General features: G+C 39.4%; 2 protein-coding genes and 1 long non-coding RNA gene across 3 annotated transcripts in view; all 3 read right to left on the bottom strand.

Annotated features, from left to right (window-relative positions):
• The window catches only part of LOC146681826 (uncharacterized), a 113487-nt gene that overhangs the window by 9625 nt on the left and 77556 nt on the right, over window positions 1-26306 (bottom strand). The window lies entirely within an intron of this gene.
• Window positions 1819-13338, bottom strand: LOC146681832 (T-lymphocyte surface antigen Ly-9-like). The gene is made up of 10 exons (XM_085448236.1): window positions 13174-13338; window positions 11451-11756; window positions 11065-11141; window positions 10193-10361; window positions 4447-4746; window positions 4268-4347; window positions 3586-3763; window positions 3422-3478; window positions 3215-3292; window positions 1819-2622 (listed from the first exon to the last, which is right to left on the bottom strand). Exons 1-10 carry the CDS (start codon window positions 13331-13333, stop codon window positions 2546-2548), a joined length of 1482 nt encoding a protein of 493 aa, XP_085304362.1. The 5' UTR covers window positions 13334-13338; the 3' UTR covers window positions 1819-2545.
• On the bottom strand, window positions 13934-14998 carry LOC146681831 (uncharacterized). Its single transcript, XR_014917909.1, has 3 exons — window positions 14929-14998; window positions 14532-14822; window positions 13934-13983 (listed from the first exon to the last, which is right to left on the bottom strand). It is a non-coding gene; the product is annotated as an uncharacterized LOC146681831 (long non-coding RNA).

The raw sequence follows: 26306 nt of genomic DNA, 5'->3' as shown, positions 1-26306 counted from the left end.
ACCCTGCTACACTGCAAAGCAAAACTTCAGTTTCAGTCTGACTTTAAATTCAAAATGAAGGTTTCTGTGCACAAATGCAAGAAGACACAACTGTGATTTAAACAGACGGTAAATATTTGTATGCTAATTATGTCGTAAACAAACTGCAGATCTGTGAGTTGAAATATGTTTACTCTCTAAGGCTATAGGAGTTTATCTACCTGTAGATGTTTAACAATAAGATACAAATACACAAATGGGCAATGAAGTACCACTTGTGTCGTGTGGTTTAACACCTCTCTGCAGATACTGATCACACAGGAAGAAGCAGGAAGCACACTGAAGTAGTGTGTCCTTTAAAAAAGGGGGGTTTCATATCATATAGCAGCTCCGGTCTTCTTATGGCCTTGGTTTTAGTACCTTAAACTTGTTCCTCCATCGGTCTGTGTTTGCATGCCCATTACACAGGATGTGACAGCCTCACTATGGTGCTCTGAAACATTTCCAGTGACTTGCACCACACAACTCTGGTCTTTCCAAGTTGCAGCACTATGATTGTCTGTGAAAACAAGTCTCCATCCACTGAGGGATGGCAAAATGGAGACACCTTTCATATCTGAGTTTGTGCAGATATACAACCAAAGACTTAATTTGTGTCGCAGCCTCAGGAGGAAAGGCCTTTTCTCTCAATAGCTTCAAGTCAAGTTGTTCAAGCTGACATCCTTCACAAAGTTATAAAAACTCTGTAGTTCATCAAACGATCTGCTGTACCCAGTGTGGAGCAACGTCCTGTAAGCCTGGCTTCTAAATAACATAACTTTGCAGTTCTTTAAAATATTGTTTTCCATCTTTTCTATATGGTAAACTGTATTATGTACATCAGTACACTATTGGCATACTGTTTATTCAAATTCATCTTCAAAGAGGTCACCTGACAACATTTAGTGTAGCTATTATTGTAAATGAGTCACAGTTAATAACAGGTTTAGTGATTACCATGTCATGGACACTCTGCTACTGAACTGTTTTGGGGTAACAAATTGTGTTTCTGATGTATTTCTATTTCTTTTTATCGATTCAATTATTCTCCAACATGTTGAGTCACTGTCCACAAGCACCTACGCTGATGACGGCAGAAGCCGCAGAAGGCAGCAGCACGTTATCTGATATCAGAAAAGCAAAAAGTTCACGCCCCTTAGTTTTTAAAGTAATCAGGATTTTTTTTACTTACTTGTCTATTTGAAACGGTGCCAACTGAAAATCCTTGTGTCCTCTCTGCTGAGTGATTCTGACCCACAGTTTCAGTCTTTTTCAAACCCCCCTCTTCCCCTTTTTTGTTTGCCTTGACAGCAAGACTCTCTCTCTTTTGTGTGGTAGAGTTTCCAAATGTGGTCTAGTGTAACACTATTAATGGACACGTATGAAGCTTCCAGAATGAAAAAGAAACGGGTTCCCAGAACCCAGTAGTTGGAGCAAATAGTTGGTTAATGCGGATGTTTTGCAAAATAATAACTTAATTTGCTTCTTCAAAAGCTCAAAATTACATTCAGTAAAACTACAAAATGATATAAAAAAGGTACCTTACACTACTCACACTTGTTCACAGGGTGGCGCCATTGCATTACATATGTGTGAAACTGGAAGAACCCTTATTGTATTATAACTGTAATACTCCATGAAATATGAATTTATAGAACTATACTGTATGTGAGCAGCTGGATGACCAACAGTAAAATGACTTAACCTCCTGTAATAAGACACAAGTACAATCACATCATATTTCATATATAAGACATATTTTTGAGGAATTTTGTTTATTAAATGAAATTATTTTGTGATTATACTCACATCAGTCATGATTGTGAAGTTGTTGAATTTTAAGTTACAAGACTAAAAAGTAGAATTTATGTATGTAAAAGAAGAACAGGGATGAAAGCAGCTCCTGGGCATTATTAATTCAATCTGAGTATGTGGTTGATTGATTGATTGTCACAAAAAACTCTGGCTTCTTCTTTGAGTCCTGATGTGATCTTGTGATGGAGCGAGTTTGTGGCAGCAGCAGAACAAACAAACATCACATTGTACTGTTAAATGATTTCTCTCGATGGGTGTCTCTGCCAAGGCTGCCCTTATCTGTGTATCAGCCAATCAGAGTATTTCAGGTGAGCTCATCATCGTATCAAAATCCTTTAAATAGCTGCAGTCATACATTTCATCTGGTCTGTCTCAAACCAAATGGTCCTCGCTCTTGTTTCTATTCTGCAGATGGCAGGACTTTTGATCTGACGCATAGTCTGAGTGCGTGACGTAAACAACAACAAAGATATTGTCTGTCATCCTGAGAGTTTTTAAATTAGAAATAAGAATCACATGAATCACATGAGAAATTACATCTGTTATGCTACAAAAGTCCTCTTACAGCCAAGATGAACCTGCCCAGCAGAAACTGCAGATATTTTCCTTCAAAATGAAAGATTTAAAAGTCAAAGCCTGTCTGAGGCCTGGATGACGGGATAATGTTTGTCTCTCTCTCCAGACCAGTTTCCACAGAAGTCAGGCTCTAGTTTTATTTGTGTAGCTGACCAACTGCTGCTGCTGCTGTTGTCTCTGTTCCTGACTGGCTCAAAGGAAACTCCTCCTTGTCTATTAAAATAAGCACAGACAGGTTGCACCTGGATAATTACAACCATACCTTACATGAAATTACTGCACCCAATCTGTGCATGATATTTAGTTTCTGTGTTAAGAAATAGAAATCTAACCGTTTGTATTACATTTCTGTGCCCCATAGACTGCATGGATACAGAAATACAGATTTTATAACTAAGAGAACAATGACCCTGTAACCCTATAATTAAAAAAATAATCACAACACAGCCAAATTAATAATTTGAAATTAAACATTAAGAGTCTCACACATAAATAAGTGTTAGGTATTAAATGGGAAAAAATATCCAAAGAAAAAGGTAGAAACTGTGTTTGTTCCCCCCAACATTTAAATAATTTAATTATAAATAATTTAATTAAATGGTCCTAACAATGAGCCTTGATTGCTCCACAAGTAACCTTTACGTACTGCACAATAGTGACTGGGAGGTTATGAGAGACATCAAGTGTAACATAAACTGGCCTTGAGCTTCTACCTGAGATCAGAGGTTTTTATTTTAAAAATAAATTAAAATAATATCAATCGTAATATAAATAAATGCAAACATACATAAATAATAAATCTTACCTCTTATTGCATATTTATTTTTCTGTGTGAGGCTGGTTGCACAAACAATGCCAGTGAGGAGCAACAACAGAAAAAAACCTGATGAGTGCAAAAAATAAGAGCAAATTGTATTACTTGTAAAAAACTGGAAAAAATTAAGAATGTGCTCATTTTATTTCAGCATTTATATAAAAAATGTATGGGCTTTATACAGAAGTTGAAACCTACCGGCTCCAAAGCGCACAAAAACCCAGATGTTTGGTCCAGATTTTTCACCAGCGACATCTACAAAGTAAAACACAAAGAGAAAAATCTAAGGTTATTGTAAAATGAGTATCATAACATTGTCATTTCAATCTTTTAAAGTACAGTTAATTGTAGATACTACTCACAAAGCTTTAAGCATTCTTGGTAAACAGGCTCACTGATGGCAAAGCTGACGGGGTTAGAAACATTACAAGCGATGGGGAGGTTCATCACATCTTCAGCTTTTTTTGTTAGCGTGTCCTTCAGATTTCCTGTTAACTCTTTATCCGTTGTAAGCCATTTATATTCCAAATAGTTTTCCTTCTTTAGAAGAAATTATGATTAAGATATTAATTAAATAGTTAAAAATAAAAGTGTAGAAGTTCTGGAAAGTAAAAATACTTTAAGATATTTATTATTTTCTTAAGGTTTAAATGAACAAATATGCAAAGCATATATGAAAAACAAGAAAGATCAGAAAAACTGAGAAAGACATGTCATATGTAGGTGGAGTTAGATATCAAGGAGGATCAGGAAGTCTCTGAAAAGGCAGTATAGTGGTGTCTGAGCCACTTGTAAACACCTCGTCCCCAATGATGTGATCAAAGAGCATGAGAAGAGAGAATGTTTGCCTACAGCAGCCCAACTTTCATCAAATCATAACATCATTGATACAGCAGCATCTGTGAGTGAATGGTTGTCGTCAGCACAGTTTAAATCATGCTCGGTTTGGGGGCAAAAGAAATAAAGTCCATTGTCTACAGATTCCTAAAATGCATGATATGTGTTAACTGTTTGAAAAGAACTCAAATTAAATATTGTCCTCACCTGATCAACACTGCAAGTGAAACTGACATTTATCGTAGAGCCTGTGCATTTCATCGTTACGTTTGGCTTCTGCACAGGGTCTGAGTAAAAAAAGAAAAGAAAAAATTATTATATCAACCTTTTTTCTAAGTATGTTTGTTTAGCTAGAAGAAGCATATTTACAATGGGTTGTTACCTACCTAATACACACAAACTCAAGCTCAGTAAATGTGCTACATTTCTTCCTTCTTCGTCATAAACTATAGGCGTGTATTGTCCCGAATTGTCTTTCATCAGTTTTGTCAGCTTTAGTGATCCAGTTGAATCAACAAAGAAGTCTTTCCTTGTGTTCCTCTTGGTCCGCTTGTCTAATTTGCTATTAAAGATTATTGTTGTGTTGTGGAACCATCTCAGGTTCTCAGATTCCTGCAACTTATGCTTAAGGGGCACAGTAAAACTTGAGCCTGTTGCAGCGTACTCATCACAACCATCCTGAGAGTCTTTGAAAGAGAAAATATAAACAACAAACTTTCATCAGAAACTTTAGGTTAGCCATGTTAGAAAAGCTCTGTACAGTTATAAGTATATTTATCAAATATTCAATGAAATTATGATTTTTTTATGTCAACTTTAGAGCTCTAATTTTAGGCATTTCATAGTTTCAACGCTACTATATATCTGCACCACATCTCAGACCACTCTAGCGGACTGTTTTTGTCCACTAGAGTGGGATTTTCCACGGCATATTCTGCACCACCTCTCTGTGTGTTCATCATTTGTTCAGAATCAGAATCAGAATCAGAAATCAGAATCAGAAAGGGGGTTTATTGCCAAATGTTGAGCAGGTTTACAACATTAGGAAATTGCTGCGGTTCTTCAGTGCAAACATAGTGTCATAAATAGCACTTAAATAGACATGAAAAAATAAAAGTAGGAATAAGAATTAAAAGTGCTACGTAGAAAGATATATACATGAGTGCAGGTGGTGATCAGTGCCAAACATGGAATGATGCAGTGACCCAGCGTAGGGTCATGTGTTAGTGGCGGGGACAGTCATATGGTTATTGTTCATGTGTCCAACAGCAGAGGGGAAGAAACTGTTCTTATGGCGAGAGGTTCTGGTGCGAATGGACCGGAGCCTCCTGCCTGAGGGGAGCAGGTCAAACAGACTGTGTCCAGGGTGAGAAGGGTCAGCTGAGATCCGAGCTGCACGCCGCAATGTCCTGGAGGTGTACAGGTCCTGCAGAGATGGGAGTCTGCAGCCAATCACCTTCTCAGCAGAGCGCACAACACGCTGCAGTCTCTGTTTGTCCCTGATAGTGGCTCCAGCGTACCACACGGTGATGGAGGAGGTGAGGATGGACTCGATGATTGCGGTGTAGAACTGCATCATCGTCCGTGTTGGCAGGTTGAATTTCTTCAGCTGCCTCAGGAAGTACATCCTCTGCTGGGCTTTCTTGATGACGGAGGTGATGGTGGGCTCCCACTTCAGGTCCTGAGTGATGGTGGTACCCAGGAAGCGGAATGAGTCCACAGAGGTGATGGGGGTGTCAGTCAGGATGATGGGGGGGAGTGGAGCTGTGTGCTTCCTGAAGTCCACAATAATCTCCACTGTCTTCTGGGCATTCAGCACCAGGTTGTTGTGGCTGCACCAGGACACCAGACGTTCAACCTCCCTCCTGTAGGCAGACTCATCCCCGTCCGAGATGAGCCCAATAACGGTGGTGTCATCTGCAAACTTGATTAGCTTGACAGACTGGTGGGTGGAGGTGCAGCAGTTGGTGTACAGGGAGAAGAGCAGAGGAGAAAGAACACAGCCCTGAGGGGAGCCGGTGCTGATGGTCCGGGAGTCCGAGACATTCTTTCCCAGCCTCACATGCTGCTTCCTGTCCGTCAGGAAGTCAGTGATCCACCGGCAGATGGGATCAGGCACATTCATCTGGGAAAGCTTGCCTCGGAGATGGTCTGGAAGGATGGTGTTGAAGGCAGAGCTGAAGTCCACAAACAGGATCCTGGCGTAGGTTCCTGGGGAGTCCAGATGCTGCAGGATGAAGTGTAGGGCCATGTTGATGGCGTCATCTACAGACCTGTTGGCTCTATATGCAAACTGCAGGGGGTCCAGGAGGGGGGCCGTGAGGGTCTTGAGATGGGAGAGAACTAGGCGCTCAAAAGACTTCATGACCACAGATGTCAGAGCCACGGGTCTGTAGTCATTTAGTCCATCTTTAAGAGTTCTAAACGCTTACCTGCTGCTCCTTGGCAGGTAGCTCCATGCCCTCCTGGGTTTTAAATGCACCTTAGAACACACATGCATCAACACTACAATGAGCGGGTGGAGGGAGGTTTGGAGTCTTCTCACACCCCCGTTCTCTGCGGCCTGCTGGAGCGGGAGGGCTAGGAGGAGTTGGCCGTCCGACTGCGGTCTGGGGTGTAGGGCCTCCCTGCTGCTGCGGAGTCGGGGTGGTCTGCCTCTCCCCACCGCAGGGTAAAGGGTAACACCACCTGGGTCTGGGTGCAGTTCCCCCCTCCAGGGGCAAGGGTACCTAGACCAGGTTCGTAGAGTACGCTTGGGGAGTGTGATCGTGTGTACAGGGCTCTTTATGTCTGTCTCCACGTTGGTTGAGTGTGGAGTGAGTGCATATGAGAGCATTGGGGGGGGGGGGGGGGGGGGGGGGAATGGATGTTTGTGTCTGTGTGTGCCTGTATGTCTGTGTTTATATGTCAGGTTGGGTATCAGACGCCACCTCTCTGGGGACACCTCAGGCCCTCCAAGGTTTGGAGGCCTATCTCCGCCCACCACCACTTCCCCTGCCAGTGGCGGACTCCCTCAGGTGTCGGTGCGTTGGTGGTTCTTTGTGTCTGGGGGTGGGCGTCCAGGTACACACCGGCTCACTCCTTGGCGGCCGCTTATCGGGGCCTGGAGCCTGGGGCTCGCTTGGGCCCCTTCGGTCACTCAGGCACAGCTGGCTGCCGGCGGAGCTCACGGGCGCGTCACTGCAACTCCCCCTGGCTTCTGCTCCGCGGCTGCTGAGTGAACCCTCATCTGGGACTCTCCTCAGCTCTTACTGGAACAGTGGCGCGGCTGCCCCTCTGTTGGTCTTCCATGGTCTCTTGTGTTCTGGGGGCCTCTGGATGTCTGGAGTTTTGATCTCCTCCATACCCGCTTCACACCCCGGAGGACGGGGCTGTGGCCCCCCACACTCCCTAGCAGATCATTACATGGAGAAACCTTTGGAATACAAGCGCGCTGATCCACACAGGTATGCACACGGGTGTTCACTGCTCGTAGACCCAAATTACACCTTTCTTGGCTGCTACTTCGAAGCACATCTGTCCTGCGTGCTGCACAACAACATTGAATATTTAGTATTTACTGCTGTTTACACTTAGCTAGATTAATGCGATGGTGTTGTGTTTAGTATGTTGCTTTGTTTTTTTTTTGCTTGTTTTCTATTCTTCTCTCAACAGGTGATCCAGGAGATTTTTATTTTTTTTCTCCCCCCTTTCTCACTGTCCCTCTCCCCTTCTGTTTTTCCTTTCCTTCCTCTTTCTTTCTCCCTTTCATATCCCTCACTCATGTCTGTCCCGTCTGTAACATCTGAAAATAAAATATAATAAATAATAAAAACAAAGATCGACCAAATGGACCAATACGGCAATGCCACGATGATCCATTTGGCAAAGTAAATCCATTGGGTATCCTTGTTGGTCTTCAGACAACAATTCTGATGGCTAAAGAACCAAATGGGACAGGCAAAAAAAAAAAAAAAAAAAAAAAAAAAGAGTTCTAAACAAATGTCTGTCCTCCTCCAGAAAATCTTATGTACGCAAACGTGCGTTTCAACTTCTTAGCTGGTGCGCGTCTTTTATTTTGAAAGCGCATTCGCACCTGTGGACCACCTATGTGCACCCCTGGTTATATCAGTATAAACCTGCCTAGTAGAAACATTTCATGCTTATTTTCTTATTTTTCTTGAAACTGTGCTTTTTTTTGACATTAGTCTACCTGTAGGAGGTTTCTTAGCAGGTAGCATTGGCTCTAAATACAAACATATAGCACAAGCACTGCTACCTTCCAAACCTTTAGCGTTACAGAACATTTTAATAAATTGTCTACCTACAATTTCTCTGATTGTTTACAAAACTACACTGTCTGTCTTTTTTTTTTTTTTAAGCGGTGATTAAAGTTTTAATGAATGCAGCCTTGACAGTAATTTAACATATTCGTTCTTTTCACGACAAAAGGTTGGTGTAGTTTGTGATTCAAATTCAATTGTTCTTTACTCAAAAGTAATTTGAAAATTCTTAATTTAATCAGGATAATTTAAATGACAAAGCGATCTACTGATGATCAAACAGCTCTGGATATAAAGCACCTTTAATTGCCAGGCTAATAAAAATAAGCCCTCCATAGCTGTAACTGTAGTAGTATATCTATATAGATGCACATGTACATCCAAAAGCTTAGGTTCATCTTAATCTCCTAGGATTGCTTTATAAAATGACGTAAAAAATCCATCTAGAAAATTAATAAATACATTTTGTTAAAACGAGAGAAAGAAAATCTGGGACAAAACATTCTTTTAGTACTCAGGCAACTGTAAGGATCAGGAAATCATGTACACACATGAAACACAGAAATTCCACTTTCTCTGATGCCAAGTCGTGCTACAACAACGTAAGAAACCTGTTTACCAATGCACAAACCCACAAAAACTCTAGCACCAACGTCAATACAACATTTAATTCTGTTTGCCCAATCAAAGTAAATATTGAATGTCAATAAAGGATTTATATGGGCAGAAATCTGTGCCATCAGAAACTGAATTTGAATAAGTTAAATTTGAATTTGAATTGCTCAGATTGAATCTGAATTGTAACTTGAATAAATGCTTCTTTTTTTTTTTTGCCTGTCCCGTTTGGTTCTTTTGCCGTCAGAATTATTGTCTAAAGGCGAAGAAAGATGCCCAACGGATTTACTTTACCAAACTGACCACCCCAGCCTTGCCGTAATGATCTATTTGATTCACCTTTTATTGTTTATTTTATTTATTTTTTTATTTCCACTTGCTAGATACGGGACAGACTTGAATGAGGAAAAGAAAAGGGAAAAAGGAAGAAGAGGAAAAAACAGCGGAGAAGAGGGACTGGGATAAAGGGCAAAAAAACAAAAACCAACTAAATATGCAGACAAAAAAATAAATAAATAAATAAAATAAAAACTACATATATCAATCACCTGGATCACCTGTTGAGAAAGAAAAAAGAAAACAAGCAGAAGAAAACGAGAGCAATACAATAAACAACATCACAATGATATATGGGAATATAACAGCAAATACTAAATATTAAACATTATTTTGACAGACTACACTGTCTGTCAAAAGGTGGAGGGGGTGGAGGGGGGTCCAGTACAATGCACAATGCAAAATATAATACAATGTCTAAGTTGACGGATCATTGACAGTCAGCTGATGTTTTAGAATATCGTCTGACACTAAAGGTCTAGTCACTTAGAGCTGTTCGAATACTAGTTATTACCTATATAGACTGATTTGTGTTTGGTTGGTTTCCTTTCTATTCTAAATTTTTGTGCACACGCAACAGCGTTTGTCCTTCAGACTGATTGTACAGCGGACTATGAAATGAAACTCTGTGGGCGTCCTGCCTTGTCACTTGTCACTTGAGGTTGGATAATTATATGTTCTATCTTCACACCACAGTCTGCATAAAAGCCATGCACACATAAACGTGTAGTAAAAGTGACTCAGCTTTGCAGTACAGTGCAACTTTGTATTTTTTATTATTAAAAAGTCTCAAAAGTTGAACGAAAATTAAAACTAAAACAAAAAAATGACTCCAGTTTGTCAGCAATTGTAACCATAATGAATTTGATTTGTCAATATTTAGACAGTTGGAAGGGAAATTGAGTAAACAAATACTTACGGGGCGCATAGCAGTTTTGTTGAACAGGCAGACTCAGCTCAGAGCTGACGGGGTTCGAAACATTACAAGAGAAACTGGCATTTACTACATCTTTGGCTACTCTTGTCAGTGTCATCTCTTTTTCTTTCAACCTTTTACCCTCCATCAGCCATTCGATTTTAAAATCATTCTGCAGAAGAAAATATCAATCATGGATTGGCATCATTCAGGGTTTAATCTTAAACCTCAAGTTTTTACAGCTTATAGAAGTCAAAGTTCAGCCAAGTCTGCTTCAGTCATGTGGGTAAAGATAATAAAATGCAAAATTGAATGTGTAATATGTCAAGGTCAAAGGTCAGACATCAGCATGTAGTAATACAAGAAGACTGACGCCAGGGTGTTGTAATAACATCATCATAGAACACCAAGTTTTAGTATAGCCCTTGCCCTTAAGGGGGAGTTGCACTCTTTAAGTGCTCTTGTTTGTTTTTATTAGTGTGTGAAATTAGTAAACACAAACAATTACAAAATTACAAAGATGGGAAAATATCACTCCTAAATAAATTCTTAACCATATCTTAGTATCTTTATCAGCAAGTGTAGGTAAATCTTCCAGAGGATGAGGACGTCTCTGAAAGAGTTGGTGAAGTTAACAGTAAACTTTAAGCTAATTTAAACTTTAAGGAAAATATGCCTGGTATAATCTGAATGTACACCAATCAAGTACACTTCATTTGACCAGATTTTGTTAAATGTAACATTTTATCTTGTACTTATATAACAAAATTACATGGAAAATTTACATCCAATTAAAATGGTTAACATCAGCATTTTAGGCAGAGGAAAACATTGTCATTTAAATCTAAATTAAAGACATGAAATATTATTCTTACCTGACTAACAACGCAAGTAAATTTGACTTCTGACTTGTTTGGACACATTATCTTCACTCTGGGTTTCTGTACACGGGCTGAGAAGAGAAGATTTGATTATAGCAATACCATCAGAAAGTACTGCTGATAAATTATTAAATAAACAATGAATACACAGGAACTAATAACAGATGCCGATTCATCAATACACATTTAATGAGTAGCAAAATACATTATTAAACTATATCAGCTTTTGTAAAAACACTCAGCTGATAAGGTAACACAGTGGCATGTTTTCAGGTGACTGCAACCTTTTATCTCTGCTCCAGATAAGGTATAAATAGTAATGCAAAAGGAAAGATTATATATTCATAGAACCAGAATAACTCTAATCTGGTGTCACCTACCCAAAACACATAAACGTGTGATTTTCATATTGCTTTCTAATGCTCCATCTTGACTGTAAACCTTTGGGATGTAGTTTCCAGAGTCATTTGCATCTAGATTTGTCAGTTTTAGGGATCCATCTGGATTAATGTCGTCCTTTTTTCCCTTGACATATATGGGATTAGGAGATTTGTTTTTTCTTTGCTCAAAGATTATTGTATCATTGTGCTTCCATTTTAAAACTGACGCTTTGTCCAGCTTGTGGTTCAGAGGCACAACAATGTTGTCACCTATTGCACCGTACAGGTTGCAAACATCCTGGGAATCTTTGAATCAGAAAGAATAAGAAAAAAAAAACACACAATCACATGACAAATTAGATGAATCATAAAACAAAAATTTGGGACAAGAAGACAACTTGATCTACATAATAAACACAGACGCAAACTTTGTAAACAACCCCACACTTCCTCTCTCTTCCTGAAACAACATAGCACTGTACTGTCAACTTTGTTTTGTCAACTTTAGAGAGCCACTTGAATCAATATCATCATTTTATTATTATCATTATTATGTTGTGGTGCCATCTCAGGTCATCTGAGTCACTTAAAGTAAAACCTGCGTCTCTTACTTACTGTACTACCATCCCGAGAGTCTTTGAAATAGAAAGAAAGGTGAAAAAAGGCAATAAGATAAGCAATGCTCTACCATATTTTGCTGTCGACCTTTAGACCACAATCTGCAAGCATTGCAAATCTAAATATGCACTGAAAATGACTTCAGTTTGTCAGCACTTGTAAGCATAATGTGTTTGATTTGTAAATGTTTAGACACTTGGAACTGAAACTGAATAACCTAATCCGGTCTTTAAGTGATGGCGTGATGAATCCTGCTTCCGGGCCCAAAGTAGTCTGCATTTAATAAGGCTGTTGTGTTTTTAACATGTTTTAATGCTTTGTATCTTGTTCTATTTTATCTCAACAAGCCCCTAAAAACAGTCAATGATCACTGTCGGCTTCTCTCAGGTTTTATTTCTGCTAATAATTTCAAAGTTCCGTTTTTAAACCCTTACGATGTAACTACAGCCGATGCAGCAGTATATTAATGACTAACCTTGTATTGTGGATGGATTATGTCAGTTGTTCTGCTGACTGAAGTTTGGTCCGTTTACAGCATCCTGCCATTCGAGTGCATTTGTCCCCGACCATTGGGAACCTCACATTAATTTTTATTGAGTGGAAAAAGTCCTCCGTTTGTTAGCGTTCGCCCACGAGCCTCACTGTTTATATTATGCTAACGTAGCTGTGTCGCTAGCAATCACGCAACACATCATTAAATACCAGCTCGCCCAACTTCAGTAACCCTACAAACGTCACTGCTGTTTACTTCCCTGTCTTCATTTATGTCGGAAGTGATAGCAGAGCTGTACGTTTGAATTTGTTTCAGAAAACTCTTAGAACATGGTGTATCATATTTAGATGGAAGCTAGCGAGCTAACTCCCTGCTAACTTCTAACTCTGTTAAATTTCATAAATTCTGTTTTCATGGATGCCTGGATGTTAAACTTTATTGTTACACCTGGTAGAGCAGCAACGCTGATCATTTTATCACATGAAAGAATTTAGTTTTTGAGAGTTTTTCAACTCTCAGTAATGCTGCGGGGATCGTTTGACTTATGGACCTGCAGCGGAGTTTGGGCCCAGACATGGCTAATGACATCAGACTTAAAGACCGGATACTTACAGAGTTCATAGCAGTTTTGTTGAACAGGCAGACTGATGTCAGAGCTGACTGGGTTAGAAACATTACAAGAGAAACGGGCATTTGCCACATCTTTGGCTACTCTCGTCAGGGTCTTCTCTTTTTCTTCCAGTTTTTCATCATCCATAAACCATTCGATCATAAGATTCTTCTCATTCTGTAAAAGAAAATATAATTTATTGATGAGCTGTAGGGTCATTAAGAATATGTCTCATAAAACATAAACCAAAGAAAAGTTCAAGAACAGACCAACACATTTTTTGACAAATGTGCAATTAGTGAACACTTATTCTTAATTCTTTTCCATATCTCAGGGTCTTTATCAGTAAGTGTCATTTCAAAAACTTGAAAAAATCTTTAAAAAGAATTGTGAAAAGGTGATTGGTGGAATTTGAGTCCTTTGACTCATGCTATGACTTAAAAACCTGAGAAAAAGAGAATAACTGCCTACAGCAGCCCAACACAGCAAACGTCATGACTGGCCTTAACTGAAACACCTACATCATGAAAAAATGAATAGAAATAAAACGTTGTTATCTGTGTTTGAATGCTTATAATTAATTATCTTCATTTAATTCATGCTGAGTTTCAGAGAGAGTAGGTGAGGATAGTCTTTGTCTACAAATTATTTTAACATTTATATATGAGTTAACTGTCTGAAAAAAAATACTCTAAATAAAATATCAGTAAACCACAAGAAATATTTTCTCACCTGACCAACATTGCAAGTAAAATTGACATTTGTCTTAGAGTCTGTACACCTCACCGACACGTTGGGCTTCTGCACACGATCTGAGTAAAAAAAAATGTGGTAGCACTTTCTATTACAGCTCAGTAATAAAGGGGTCATAGTGGAGTAACAAGGGCAAACAAGAAGGTAATAATGTGGTAATTTCTTAGTTATTACTATGCAATTACCAAAGCAATAACCAAGTAATATCCAAGTAATATCATGATAAAAACAATGGTTACAGTTGAGTAATATTACTCTGAAATTTATGTAATAGGGCCCCAAAACTGGGGTAACAATGTGGACATACAGCTTGGTAATAAAGTGGTAATAGTACGGTAATAAGGAAGAAACAAGAACATAATAATGTGGCAATTTCTAAGTTATTACCACTCAATTACCTGTGGTAGAGTGGTAATAACTTTGAAATTACCACATTATTACCCGCTTGTTTGCCCCTTGTTAGCTTACTTTATCCCCTTTATTACCGATCTGTAACAGAAACCACTTTCATATAATTAGCATTATATGTATATATATATATATATATATATATATATATATATATATACATATATACATATACATAACTATAACTATTTTTACTTACCTAATACACATAAACGCAAACTTTGTAAATGCCCTACGCTTACTCCATCTTCATCATAAACCTGTGGGGTGTATTGTCCCGACTTGTCTTTGGTCAGTTGTGTCAGCTTTAGAGATCCAGTTGAATCAACATCTTCATTTTTCCCTGTGATCACCTGTTTCTTTCTGCGTTTGAAGATTATTTTTGTAACGTGGAGCCATCTTAGACTACTAGATTCCTGCAACTTGTGCTTTAGTGGCACAGTAAAGCTTGTGCCTGCAGCAGCATACTCATCACAACCATCCTGAAAGTCTTTGAAAGAGAAAGAAAGGTGACGAAAAACAGAAGAATCAGATGAAAAATTTGATTAGCCGTGTTATATAAACTCTAACAAGCACGTTCATTTATTGTTACCTACCTAATATGCATAAGCTCAAGCTCGGTAAATCCTCTACATATGTTCCATCTTCATCGTAAACCATAGGGGTGTAAAGTCCTGACTTGTCCTTTGTGAGTTTTGTCAGCTTCAGTGATCCAGTTGACTCAACAAAGAAATCTTTTCCTTTGCCCCCCTTGTCTAATTTGCTATTAAAGATTATTGTTGTGTTGTGGAACCATCTCAGGTTCTCAGATTCCTTCAAAGTGTGTTTAAGTGGCACGGTAAAATTTGTGCCTGTTTCTGCATACTCATCACAACCATCCTGAGAGTCTTTGAACAGAAAGAAAGGTGGAAAATGACAGAAGAGCTAGATGACAAAAATAGGTAAGCCATGAAACATTATGATGACAACACATCATCAGATATAGAAACAGGGAACTATAAAACATCATGGCATGTTTTAGGTATTTTACAGGTGTTACAAGACAGCAGACCTCTATGGTATATGTTGGAGTCTTCAAGAATGATTAAGTTGGCAGATGACATGTTAAAAATACTTTTGCCTTGTAAATCTAAATGAAAAAGTTTGGAATTTAAAGCTTAAGATAAAAACCTGATGGAATAATAGATTAGCTGTACCGTACCTGTGGAGGCAATAAAGAAGTGGCAGAGCAGAAACACAGCGGTGGTGGTAACAGAGGCCATCTTCTCAATCAAATTCAGCTGAACAGAGAAGCTGCTTTTCAGCACTGAGGTTATTTTCTTTCCAAGCACTATCACAGATTTTATGCATGTACAATATGTGCATGTATGTTTTTGAAAGCAAGTGATACAAGAAGCCTTCTGTACACCAAAGATGAAAAACAAATCAAGCAAAACAAGTCATACTCAGAACATCTACTATTTTAGTTTTGTTGCTTCACCATAATGATTTACTGTAGTGACGCAACTATAATACTCTTATTATAGTATTATAATAGTATATATATAGTATATAGTATTATAATACTATTATTATAGTATTATAGTTGCTGATATTGTATAACTCTGTATGTATAATCTGACTTTTTTTGTTTCTGCTACAGCATCCTATCATTTGTTTCCTCATTGCTTTCCTATTAAAACGGGACACGATTTAAATCTTAAAATACACTCCTTTGTTTTTGGTACATGGGAGAAAAATAAATAAAAGGTGACTTATTTTGATTTTGTACTTTGACTTTACATATTAAGAGTGAGTGAGATTCAAAACTTTATTGAGTGTAATATGATAATGTAATCTTAAATTGGGAAGAACACATTTCATAAACATTTATTTCTAAACAGCTGCAGTTAAAACATACAAGCTCTTCTCGTGTAGAAGTTTAAACTTCTTACCTCAGAAGGTTTGACATGATGAAAGATCTGATACTCATGCACATAAATGACAGTTGTGCTTTTGTTTTTCCCTGAGTGGATGTTGTTTTTGTGCTGCTACACTGTCACAGCAGAAAGTGCACACCTATTTTTAGCTTGAAGTAGTTCAGCCCCTTCTCAAACCTCAGCTAATTGTAGCTTTGTTTCCACAAGGGTGGTTTTAGTTGTTTCTTGTAGAGGTAAGGCTTCTTGATGATATGCATTTTGGCAAAAATGAAAACACAAAAATGTAGAATAAATAGCAACAGAGGTGTTTTAACCTCTTGTTTTTCAAAATGTGTAAAAACATTTAACTTGTCTTCTTGTTCAGTTTTCTCAAAGTAAAGTTGGAGTTGAAGTTGCAATACAGTTATGCATCACAATGTAATGATCATAACATGTAATATTTTCCCTGTATCTCACACAGAGCTTTGTTAGTTTAATGGTACATTTTAAGATGAGCTTACATTAATTCAAAAGGTCTATTCAATTTTATAATCAATATAAAAGGAGTCTCGTCCCTTTATATTCCTCAGGTCTTTTACAATTAAAGGATTCAAGCTCCGGAAGTCTCCAGTCTCCTTCAATAGTCTCTATTTTTTGCTTGGTCCTAGATCCTTCAGGTAGATCCTGAGGTACAATGATAAACTGCAGGAATAATCAATAATAATTTAAACAGATGGCTAAGACTTGTACATGAAATGAACATAAAAAGATGGGAAAAAAACTAAGAGTATGTGCGTATGTGAACTCACCTTTAAATGTTTGAAACAAAATAATAAAGCTCACTGGGCAATGAGATGCCACTTCTCTCTTGTGGTTTAACATCTCACTGCTGATACTGATCACATGGTAAGAAGGAGGAAACACACTGAATAGTGTGTTCTTGAAACAAATATCTTCTATCGGGTTTCACATCACACCTGTAGTCTTCTTTTGGCTTTGGTTTTTGTACCTTAAACTTGTTGCTTCTTATGTCCGTATTTGTATTTGACTAGGAGCAAAAATAAAAGTCTGAGTCATACAGACTCATTTAAAAAATAGGATTTGGGCAAACTCTTGTCCTCTTTTGAAGCAAAAGGTTTATAAAGCATTAAGCCTTCAATCTTCATATCAGTACGGATGTGGCCAACTTGTTATTAACTTTGTGCAAGTGTAGCACTTTGACGACTGCCTGTAGGCATCCATCCAAATCTTTCAAAATGAAGGAGAACTTAATGTTGTGTATCTGCTTCACTCAATTATGTACGGAGCCCCGCAGGGGACATGGGAGAAAAAAAAATTAAGACGGACTTTTGCGAGATCTCGCAAAAGTTTTGCGAGATCCCAAGTTTGTTTTGCGAGATCCCGCAAAACTTTTGCGAGATCTCGCATGGAACCCAAGACTTTGGGCTTTTGAGAAGGTAGGAGGCAATATTTTTGGTTCCCAAACTTTTCCTATTATGCCCACCTTGAAAAACTAAAAACATTGCACACCCCCTTTCTGTTTTAATATTCTACTTGCAATTGGGAGGATTGCATTTCTGGTCTAACTTAATATAGATCAGATTCTTGTTACCTGTCTAGATTGATTGTCTATTTGGGGTTAATGTTCCTTCATTTTCTCCATTACATGTAGTTTACACCTTCAGTAAGAAGCTAACAAACATTAGTTGACTGAAACATGAGTGTTTTGCACAGAACACCTGACCTCATTGCTGAGGCTTGTTAGTGTATACCATACATAGTGTTTGTAGTGAGCAGAAACAGTGCACCTTATTTTATATGGTTATGCTTATTTAATGTTTATTAAAGACTAAAGACTTTATATTTGGCTCATTTATGTATGTTTATGTTGAAAAGTTTTCACTTTCTCGCTTTACACGGCCTTAGTCCTATTGAAGGATTCCATTTGTTTGGAACTACCACTTATTTCTAGCCCAGGGTAGGGAATGCAAAGTTCCCTAATAATATTAGTGTTTTATTTCAAAATACAGTAAATGCAACCCTTTAAGTTGTTCATTTTCCTCATCTAATGTCAAATTTGGTGAATGCTACAAACTCTGTCAAAGCCTCCAACTATTTCCTTATAATCTCACACATTTTAGTGCCTATCTCCAAAACCTAAAGACTGGTCAGATATTTTCTAGCTTACCCAGACCAACTAGTGGGTCTGAAAATGTTACATTGTGTCATTGTGAGTGGATGGAAACCTCCACCATGTTCCTGAGTCTCCTTGATATCTGCCCCTGGGCAGGGCCGTCATACCTTCAACAGCTCCACTCACCTGGAGCTGATTTGAGGCAATGAGGCTGGAGAGATTTAAGCCCTATGCTAACGTCCCTATGGGGCGTCTCCCATTTTGACCTCGGGACTTCCAGGCCATACTCAGCACAGATGTTCCTGTATACTATGCCGGTCACCTGGTTATGACATTCCATGTATGACCTGTCTGCTAGCATCTTGCACCCTGCTGTTATGTGCTGGATTGTCTCAGGGGTATCTTTACACAGCCTGCACCTGGGGTCTTGCCTGGTGTGATAGACCCCAGCCTCTATGGATCTTGTGCTCAGAGCTTGTTCCTGTGCTGCCATGATTAGTGCCTCTGTGCGTCCTTTGAGTCCAGCTTTGTACAGCAACTGGTAAGACTTCTGGATGTCAGCCACATCCTTTATCTGCCGGTGGCACATACTGTGCAGGAGCCTGTCCTTCCATAATGGTCCCTCCTCTTTCTTGGGTTTCTGCTGCCTGAGGTATTCAGTGAGCACGTGTGTGGTGGAAGTGTGGTCCATGGCACAGCTACAGGGGAGGAGTGGTGCAGTGAGCTCAAGGGGGCGGTACCGGGAGGCAAGTGAGTCGCAGGTGGTGGCGATTGTGTGATGACAGTGTCTTCTTTTCTGTTTGTCTATATAGTGACGGCAGAAGTGAGCCGGAGGGAGAGCTGAACCGGAACGGACTGTCTCCTGTGCAGAACTGTCAAATAAATACATCTCTTGTGAGCAGAAACATTGTGTGTATCACTTCACAACGTGGTTGGATGGAGCCATCCTCCTGACGTATTTGTGGATGTGGATGAACCCCTTCAGTGAGATCATCAACAACACTGGCTACGGACAGTGTTGGGAAGGTTACTTTTAAAATGTATTCCTCTACAAATTACAGAATACATGCCCCAAAATGTATTTTGTAATGTATTCCGTTATGTTACTCAATGACAGTAACGTATTCTGAATACTTTGGATTACTTAATATATTATCATGCTGTTTACAACTACATGAATGTACTATTGCTGTGTGATTTATTACTATTACTGAAGGTCCGCGGCTCCAAACCGTAGTAAAGGGACCTCTGACTAATATGTTAATAGGTTCGTGTCGGGCTCGTAGCTGAAAACTAGCTTTATTGTGTTGTCTGGGTCAACTTTGCTTGCGAGACACAGAGAGAGGCGTTGAAAGGCTGCTCCAACTGAACTTATTGTTCCGGAGGGAAAACACAAACACAGTGTACAGTCGAGTCTTAATAGCTTACTTACAACTGGGCTCGTCAGGCTCTCTTTTTGGCTGCAGTGGTTATTATTATATTTACATGCTTCCAGCTCCCGTTTCTGCTCCGTGACAGCTTGTACTTTTCCACTCTCCTTTTTCTCCCTCCCTTGCTCACAGACACATAACGTGTATGGCAGTCCATTCTCCCTGCACGGACTACACTGCCCATGAGGCTACATTCTTTAGGGCTATGCCTGTAGCATTCTGCCTATTAGCTTAGCACAACAACAACAACAAAAAGGCGCTCTCTCACCCAGGAAACACGCAGAGAGAGCATCACCCTGTAACCATGGCAACCGTAACGCTGCCACCTGGAACCACAGCACAAACAAAACCCAAACAGTCCTGACCCGCGACAATATGAAACAGGAAAATACCGCAGTAATCCATTTATTTCAACAAAGTAACTGTATTCTGAATACCACCTTTTTAAACAGTAACTGTAACAGAATACAGTTACTCTTATTTTGTATTTTAAATACGTAACGGCGGTACATGTATTCTGTCACTCCCCAACACTGGCTACGGATACCAACTATGGAACTGAGCATACATCAGCCACTTCCCTAAACATGGATGAAATCAAGCTGTATGCAAAGAGTGAACGCGACATCGATTCACTGATCCACACCGCAAGGATATACAGCAATTACATATCTTGATGACTTTTCTGGTCTTATTGATCAGCAAAGATGAACGTAAGATTTACACAGTGTTTGTTTGATAGTATAGTACCGTAATGACACTCATACCAATGATTTGTCTGTAGAAACTGTCTGGATTTCAACCTGTGTTATGTATTTAACCTTAAATATATTTTTTATGTTATACTTTCATATTTGAAAAAAGTAAAATAAAATTGCTCATTCTGATGCGAGGAGCCTTGTTCATGTTTGTTATTGGTCACAAGCTGCCAACACCACCCAAGCTGTCAAGGCTGTGTGCAGGCAGGCAGGAAAAACATTGGGACAACTAGAAACAGGGCATGAAAACAGAACACACATGCCAGAATGAAGGACGACGCGACAACGAACCGGAACACAAGCAGACACTAAATACAGGTGGGGAACAGGGCAGAGAGCAAACATCTGGGAAACACGGCTGACACCAATTACGAAGACAAAATTCAGAGGAAGCAAAACAGAATACGTTGACCTTTAAAGTAAAACAGGAAACAGACTGGACACAGAACTAACCTCAAAACTGGAATACAAAAACAGAACACTAGAAATCATATCCAAAGGAGAATGCATAGAATAACAACAATAATAATACACAAAACACTTGCAGGGATGGTAAATTAATAATCAGAACATTAGAATTTCATTGCAGAGAAAAAAAAATACAGATTTGTTACTTTAACCAAATGTTCTTATGTGCATTTAAGGCAAATAAAAAACCTTACTGAGACTACGTGTGTACTGTGCAGGTGTTTGATTTAAAAACAAAACAAAAAGGTGGCCAGAAAGACAGCCATTCTCACGTGTGGTTTGACACCTCACGGCAGAAACTGCAGATACCAAATGCATGAGAAGAAATGTGGACAACAAAGAAGTTGCTCTTCAATCAGCTTTGAGATCTTAAAGCAGGGCTAGTTTTCTTTGGTTTTTGTTTTACTGTTAAAATTGCAAAACAAATTCAAAAATCTGATTTGTATAGACATGTTAACATGCAGGATTGAGCAATTTCTTTTTTAAAGCAAATGGTGTAAAATCCTTTAATACTTAAAACCAACAAAACAGGATGTAACAACCTCACTAGAGTTTTGTAAAACTCAATATTTCCAATGGCTTGTAGAGCACAACTCTGGTTTGTGTGGCTGCAGGACTGTGACGACCATAGCTGTGCAAAGATATTTTGGGGGCAGGTTTTAAGCTAGAAAAGAATTCAGTTGCACACAAGAGGTACACCTTTTACTTCATTTTAATACCCGTGCAGTCATGTAGATATAAAAGCACATTAAAAATCAACAGATCAGCAAATTATAGACAATTAACAATTAACAATGTACTATAACAAAAAAACAACAACAAAAAGAAAAGAAAAAAATCATATTAACATAGACCAAGGTCGTTTGCATTAAGTATTCTAAATTTATAACAAGAACAGCCAACTTTTAATATCTCCGTGAATGTGTAATGTTTTAGTCGGATACAACAGCGGTCCCCAACCTTTTTTTGCGCCACGGACCAGTTTATGTCCGACAATATTTTCACAGAACAGCCTTTAAGGTGTCACGGATAAATACAACACAATAAAACCAGTACCAGTTCGTGACACACAAGAAAATACCTAGGGAAACTGAGTTAACGCTAAAAACGATTAAAAAAATAATGCTACAAAACCGCTGAAAAAACCTTAAAAACCATGAATTTCACACCCAAGCCTCAACTCTCGCAGCCCAGTACCAAACAACTCACGGACCGGTACCGGGGGTTGAGGACTACTGAGGTACAGTGCTTAGACTGCAACATGATGCACAAGTTGACTCTTTTCTGTGGCTGTGTGTTAAGTGCATGTGTGTGCAGGAAGAAGCAGAAACTGGAAAGTTTCTAAATCCAAAAGGACACATGGCCAAGAAGCAAGAACACAAATGGCAGGGAAGAATAAACTATCTGTCAAAAGAAGAGGAAGGACAAACAAGGGTAAATGGTAGAAAATGGATGACTGTATCTATCAAATTAAAACAAATATTGAATTATTAGGCATTACATGGTTTTAACAGGGAATTGATGTGATGACTGTGTAACTGAATTCACTAAATTGTATAACCCGAGGACTGAATTTGAATCAAAACCTCAAGATGATAGTTCCTTCCTAGAAAAAGGTTCAAGTAAAATTTCATGTGGTGTAAACATCTGTCTACTTCCTAGGTGTTGGAGCTAATCTAAACTTTAAATCACTTCCCACATTGTCAAGCTTATTGTAATTATCACTGGTCGGTTTTCTGTCAGCCTTCTTCAGGACAATCAGCCTCCACTCCACCTACTTTAAATCTCACTGTGCATCTATCACTCTCCCTTGCAGACGTCTTTGTGCGACCCACCTCCTTCCTATCTGTGCCTCTCCTTCGTCACTCAGGCCACATTCAAGCCTCTATCTTCATCTCGAACACCAGCATCTAGATTTCAGACTAATCCTTATCACAGCTGTGATTCCAGTCCACTGTGATGGGCCATCAGAGACTAAATACCTCAAACTGAATTCTGTACATCAATAAATCACATTTAAATCCTTCTACTGATCTCTCCTTAATTAGATTTAGCTCAGTGTTTCTCAAAGTTTTTCTGGCATGCTTGACTTTAAAAAAAAATGAAGAAAAATTGCGCTTTCAGTTTCAAAATTTCATCTGCATTAGGGGAAAGTAGAAAGTACTGGTACTGGCGCAGTTCTGCAGAACCCCCAGCAGGAACAGAAGCAGAAACAGCAGGCATGGAGACTGGCTGGAGCTGTACAGGGCATTGGCTCGGCCCAGGCAGCGACAGCGGGGTGTAGTCCTCAGCTGGCTGAAAGAGTTCACTGAAGCTTCCAGCAGAGCACGGAGGCGGCTGGGTTAACTCGCTCGAGCTCTCAGCAGAGAATGATTGCTGAGACGGCTCAGCAGAGTTATCAGCTAGACACGGCTAGTGTTTTAAAGCCTGAGCTGCAGGCTGAGCTAACAGCGGTAGTGGTGGTTGTAGTGGAAATCGAGTGGGCGATGGTGTTGGTTCTCCTGAGCCCCCAGAAGATGATGGAGCTGGCTGAACAAACTGCACCAGCTGCTTAGCCTCCAGAGTCAGCTGAGGTAGGTTGCTCAGCCTCTGGGGAAGCCCTGGAAAGGGTCTCAGTCCTTTGTGATGCCAGGTCTGCAGTTACAGAAACAGGTTTTAAATGGTAAATGGCCTGTGTTTGTATAACGCTTTATGTAGTCCCTAAGGACCCCGAAGCGCTTCACACATTCAGTCATCCACCCATTCACACACTGGTGATGGCAAGCTACATTGTAGCCACAGCCGCCCTGGGGCGCACTGACAGAGGCGAGGCTGCTGGACACTGGCGCCACCGGGCCCTCTGACCACCACCAGTAGGCAGTGTCTTGCCCAGGGACACAACGACCGAGACTGTCGGAGCCGGGGCTCGAACCGGCAACCTTCTGATTACAAGATGAAACTGTCCTGTAAAGGATTATCTCTGCCAGATTATCCGGTAAAGAGCAGTTTTGTACAAAAAAAAAAAAAAGACTTCATCTCCCCTTGTTCTGTATTTGTTTTGTCACTTATTCCGATATTGACATTTTCAGAAGCAAATAGAAATAGAGACAAACATGTCAACAGACAGCATAAACATGAACAGCAGCGCCCTCCACAGTTTGAGTGTACAAGTGGGACTTGTACAGACAGGAATGAAGCAAGAGAAGAGAAGGCTCTTACAACAATGCACGTCACTGCAACTCCCCCTGGCTTCTGCTCCGCGGCTGCTGAGTGACCCCTCATCTGGGACTCTCCTCAGCTCTTTCTGGGACAGTGGCGCGGCTGCCCCTCTGTTGGTCTTCCTTGGTCTCTTGTGTTCTGGGGGCCTCTGGAAGTCTGGAGTTTTGATCTCCTCCATACCTTCTTCATGCCCTGGTGGACGGGGCTGTGGCCCCCGCCACACCCTCTAGCAGATCATTACATGAAGGAATCTTTTAAAAACAAGCGCGTCCATGCTCACAGGTGTACACACGGGTGCTCACACACACAAACTACACCCTTTTTGGCTCCTACCTCAAAGCACACTGTGTTCTGTTGATCTTATGTGCTGCACAATAATGTTTAATATTTAGTATTTACTGTTACATTCCCATAGATCATAGGTGTCAAACTCTGGCCCGCGGGCCAAATTTGGCCCGCAGCCTAATTACATTTGGCCCGCTAAGCCATACCAAATTATTATTAGAGCTGGCCTACTGGTATTATACAGCTAATATACATATTGTTTAGTATTAAACTTTGCTTGTTCCATATTCAGTTTTTCAGAAAAACTTGTTTGAGTCCATAAGAAGAGATTCATTCTTAAATCTGGAGGAAGATTTTTTTTCTCAATAAATATTAATGTTAGCCCGCGACCTTGTTCCAGTTTTGAATTTTGGCCCACTGTGTATTTGAGTTTGACACCCCTGCCATAGATCATTGTGATGTTGTTTATTATATTGCTCTCTTTTTCTTCTGCTTGTTTTCTCTTTTTTCTTTCTCAACAGGTGATCCAGATGATTGATATTTGTATTTTTTGTCTGCTTGTTTTGTTGGTTTTTGTTTTTTGCCCTTTATCCCCGTCCCTCTTCCCGGCTGTTTTTCTTTCCCTCTTTCTTTCTCCCCTTTCTTTTCCCCAGTCAAGTCTGTCCCGTATTTAGCAAGTGAAAATAAATAAAATAAACAATAAAAGGTAAATCAAATAGACCAATACGGCAAGGCTGGGATGGTCCATTTGGTAAAATAAATCCGTTGGGCAACTTTCTTCGCCTTTAGACAACAATTCTGACGGCAAAAGAGCCAAATGGGACGGGCAACAAAAAAAAGAAAAAAAAATTAACAACTTCAGTGCCATAAAAATGTAATTGCACATTTCAACAAAGAAAACAGTTAAAAAGGCATCAGCGATGACAGACAACACTACATCACGTGAAGATTGCATAGAACTGTTCATCAATGTTTTTACTTGACATGGAAACAAGGGACTGTAATCACAAGAACTATGATAAGGCAGTCTGATATTTGCAGTAAGTAGATTTACTCATTTAGTCCAATTATTAACACTTTCATTCAGTATTACTACAGTTTATTTGTTGGATCTCTTTAGGGTGAATGATTGTTGACATTTTTAAATATAATGTTCATATGTTTTATCTCATCTACTCATTTACTCACTACATCTACACTCATTTAAAACTCCTTCAAATACAAAAAAATACACCTGACAGCATACAGAGATGAAGTGTAGCGTACCTGTGGAGGCAGTGACGAGGCAGCAGAGCAGAAACACAGCGATGGTGGCAGCAGAAGCCATCTTCTTCACTGTTGCCATTACATTCAACTAATAGCTGCTTTCCATTTTAGTTTCCTGTCAGAGCATGGTATCATCACATGCAGGGGCAGTCCTAGCCTGTGGTGCCCTGGGAAAACACTCCCGTTTCTCTAAACACAGTTCATGTGTAAATGAACTGTGTTTAGAGGACAATGGCCCATGTTACCCATATCAAAAACCGCCACCGATCACATGTTTATGTGAGTGCACATGTATGGCTTTGCAGAGAAGAGGCCTTGTCTGCTTTCATAGATAAAAAACAAAGCAAATGTGACACTTAAAACAAAATGCTTTTTAGGTTTTCTTGCTTCAGCAAATATATTTAAATATAATCTCCAGTTAGAGATGTTCAAGAGGTAACCAAAAACTCAAGTACAAACTGTCCTAATTTGGGTGGTTATGAATAATTTAGACATAAAATATAAATGTATGTTTTTCTGAAATGACTTCTTCTTAAA

This window comes from Copadichromis virginalis, linkage group LG23 (assembly GCF_057382275.1).
Source record: "Copadichromis virginalis isolate Kocher_CV1m ecotype Utaka linkage group LG23, C_Virginalis_male_GT1.1, whole genome shotgun sequence".
In the NCBI taxonomy this organism is placed as follows: domain Eukaryota; kingdom Metazoa; phylum Chordata; class Actinopteri; order Cichliformes; family Cichlidae; genus Copadichromis; species Copadichromis virginalis.
Note: the sequence above shows the minus strand (reverse complement) of the source record. Positions and strands in the feature narration are given on the sequence as shown.

Coding starts and splice junctions, on each gene's coding strand:
- LOC146681832 (XM_085448236.1), bottom strand. CDS start 13,333: ATGATCGAATGGTTTATGGATGATGAAAAACTGGAAGAAAAAGAGAAG. Junction 3,764..4,267: donor TCACTTGCAGTGTTGATCAG/GTGAGGACAATA, acceptor TTTCTTCTAAAG/AAGGAAAACTATTTGGAATA. Junction 3,479..3,585: donor CCAAGAATGCTTAAAGCTTT/GTGAGTAGTATC, acceptor TTTACTTTGTAG/ATGTCGCTGGTGAAAAATCT.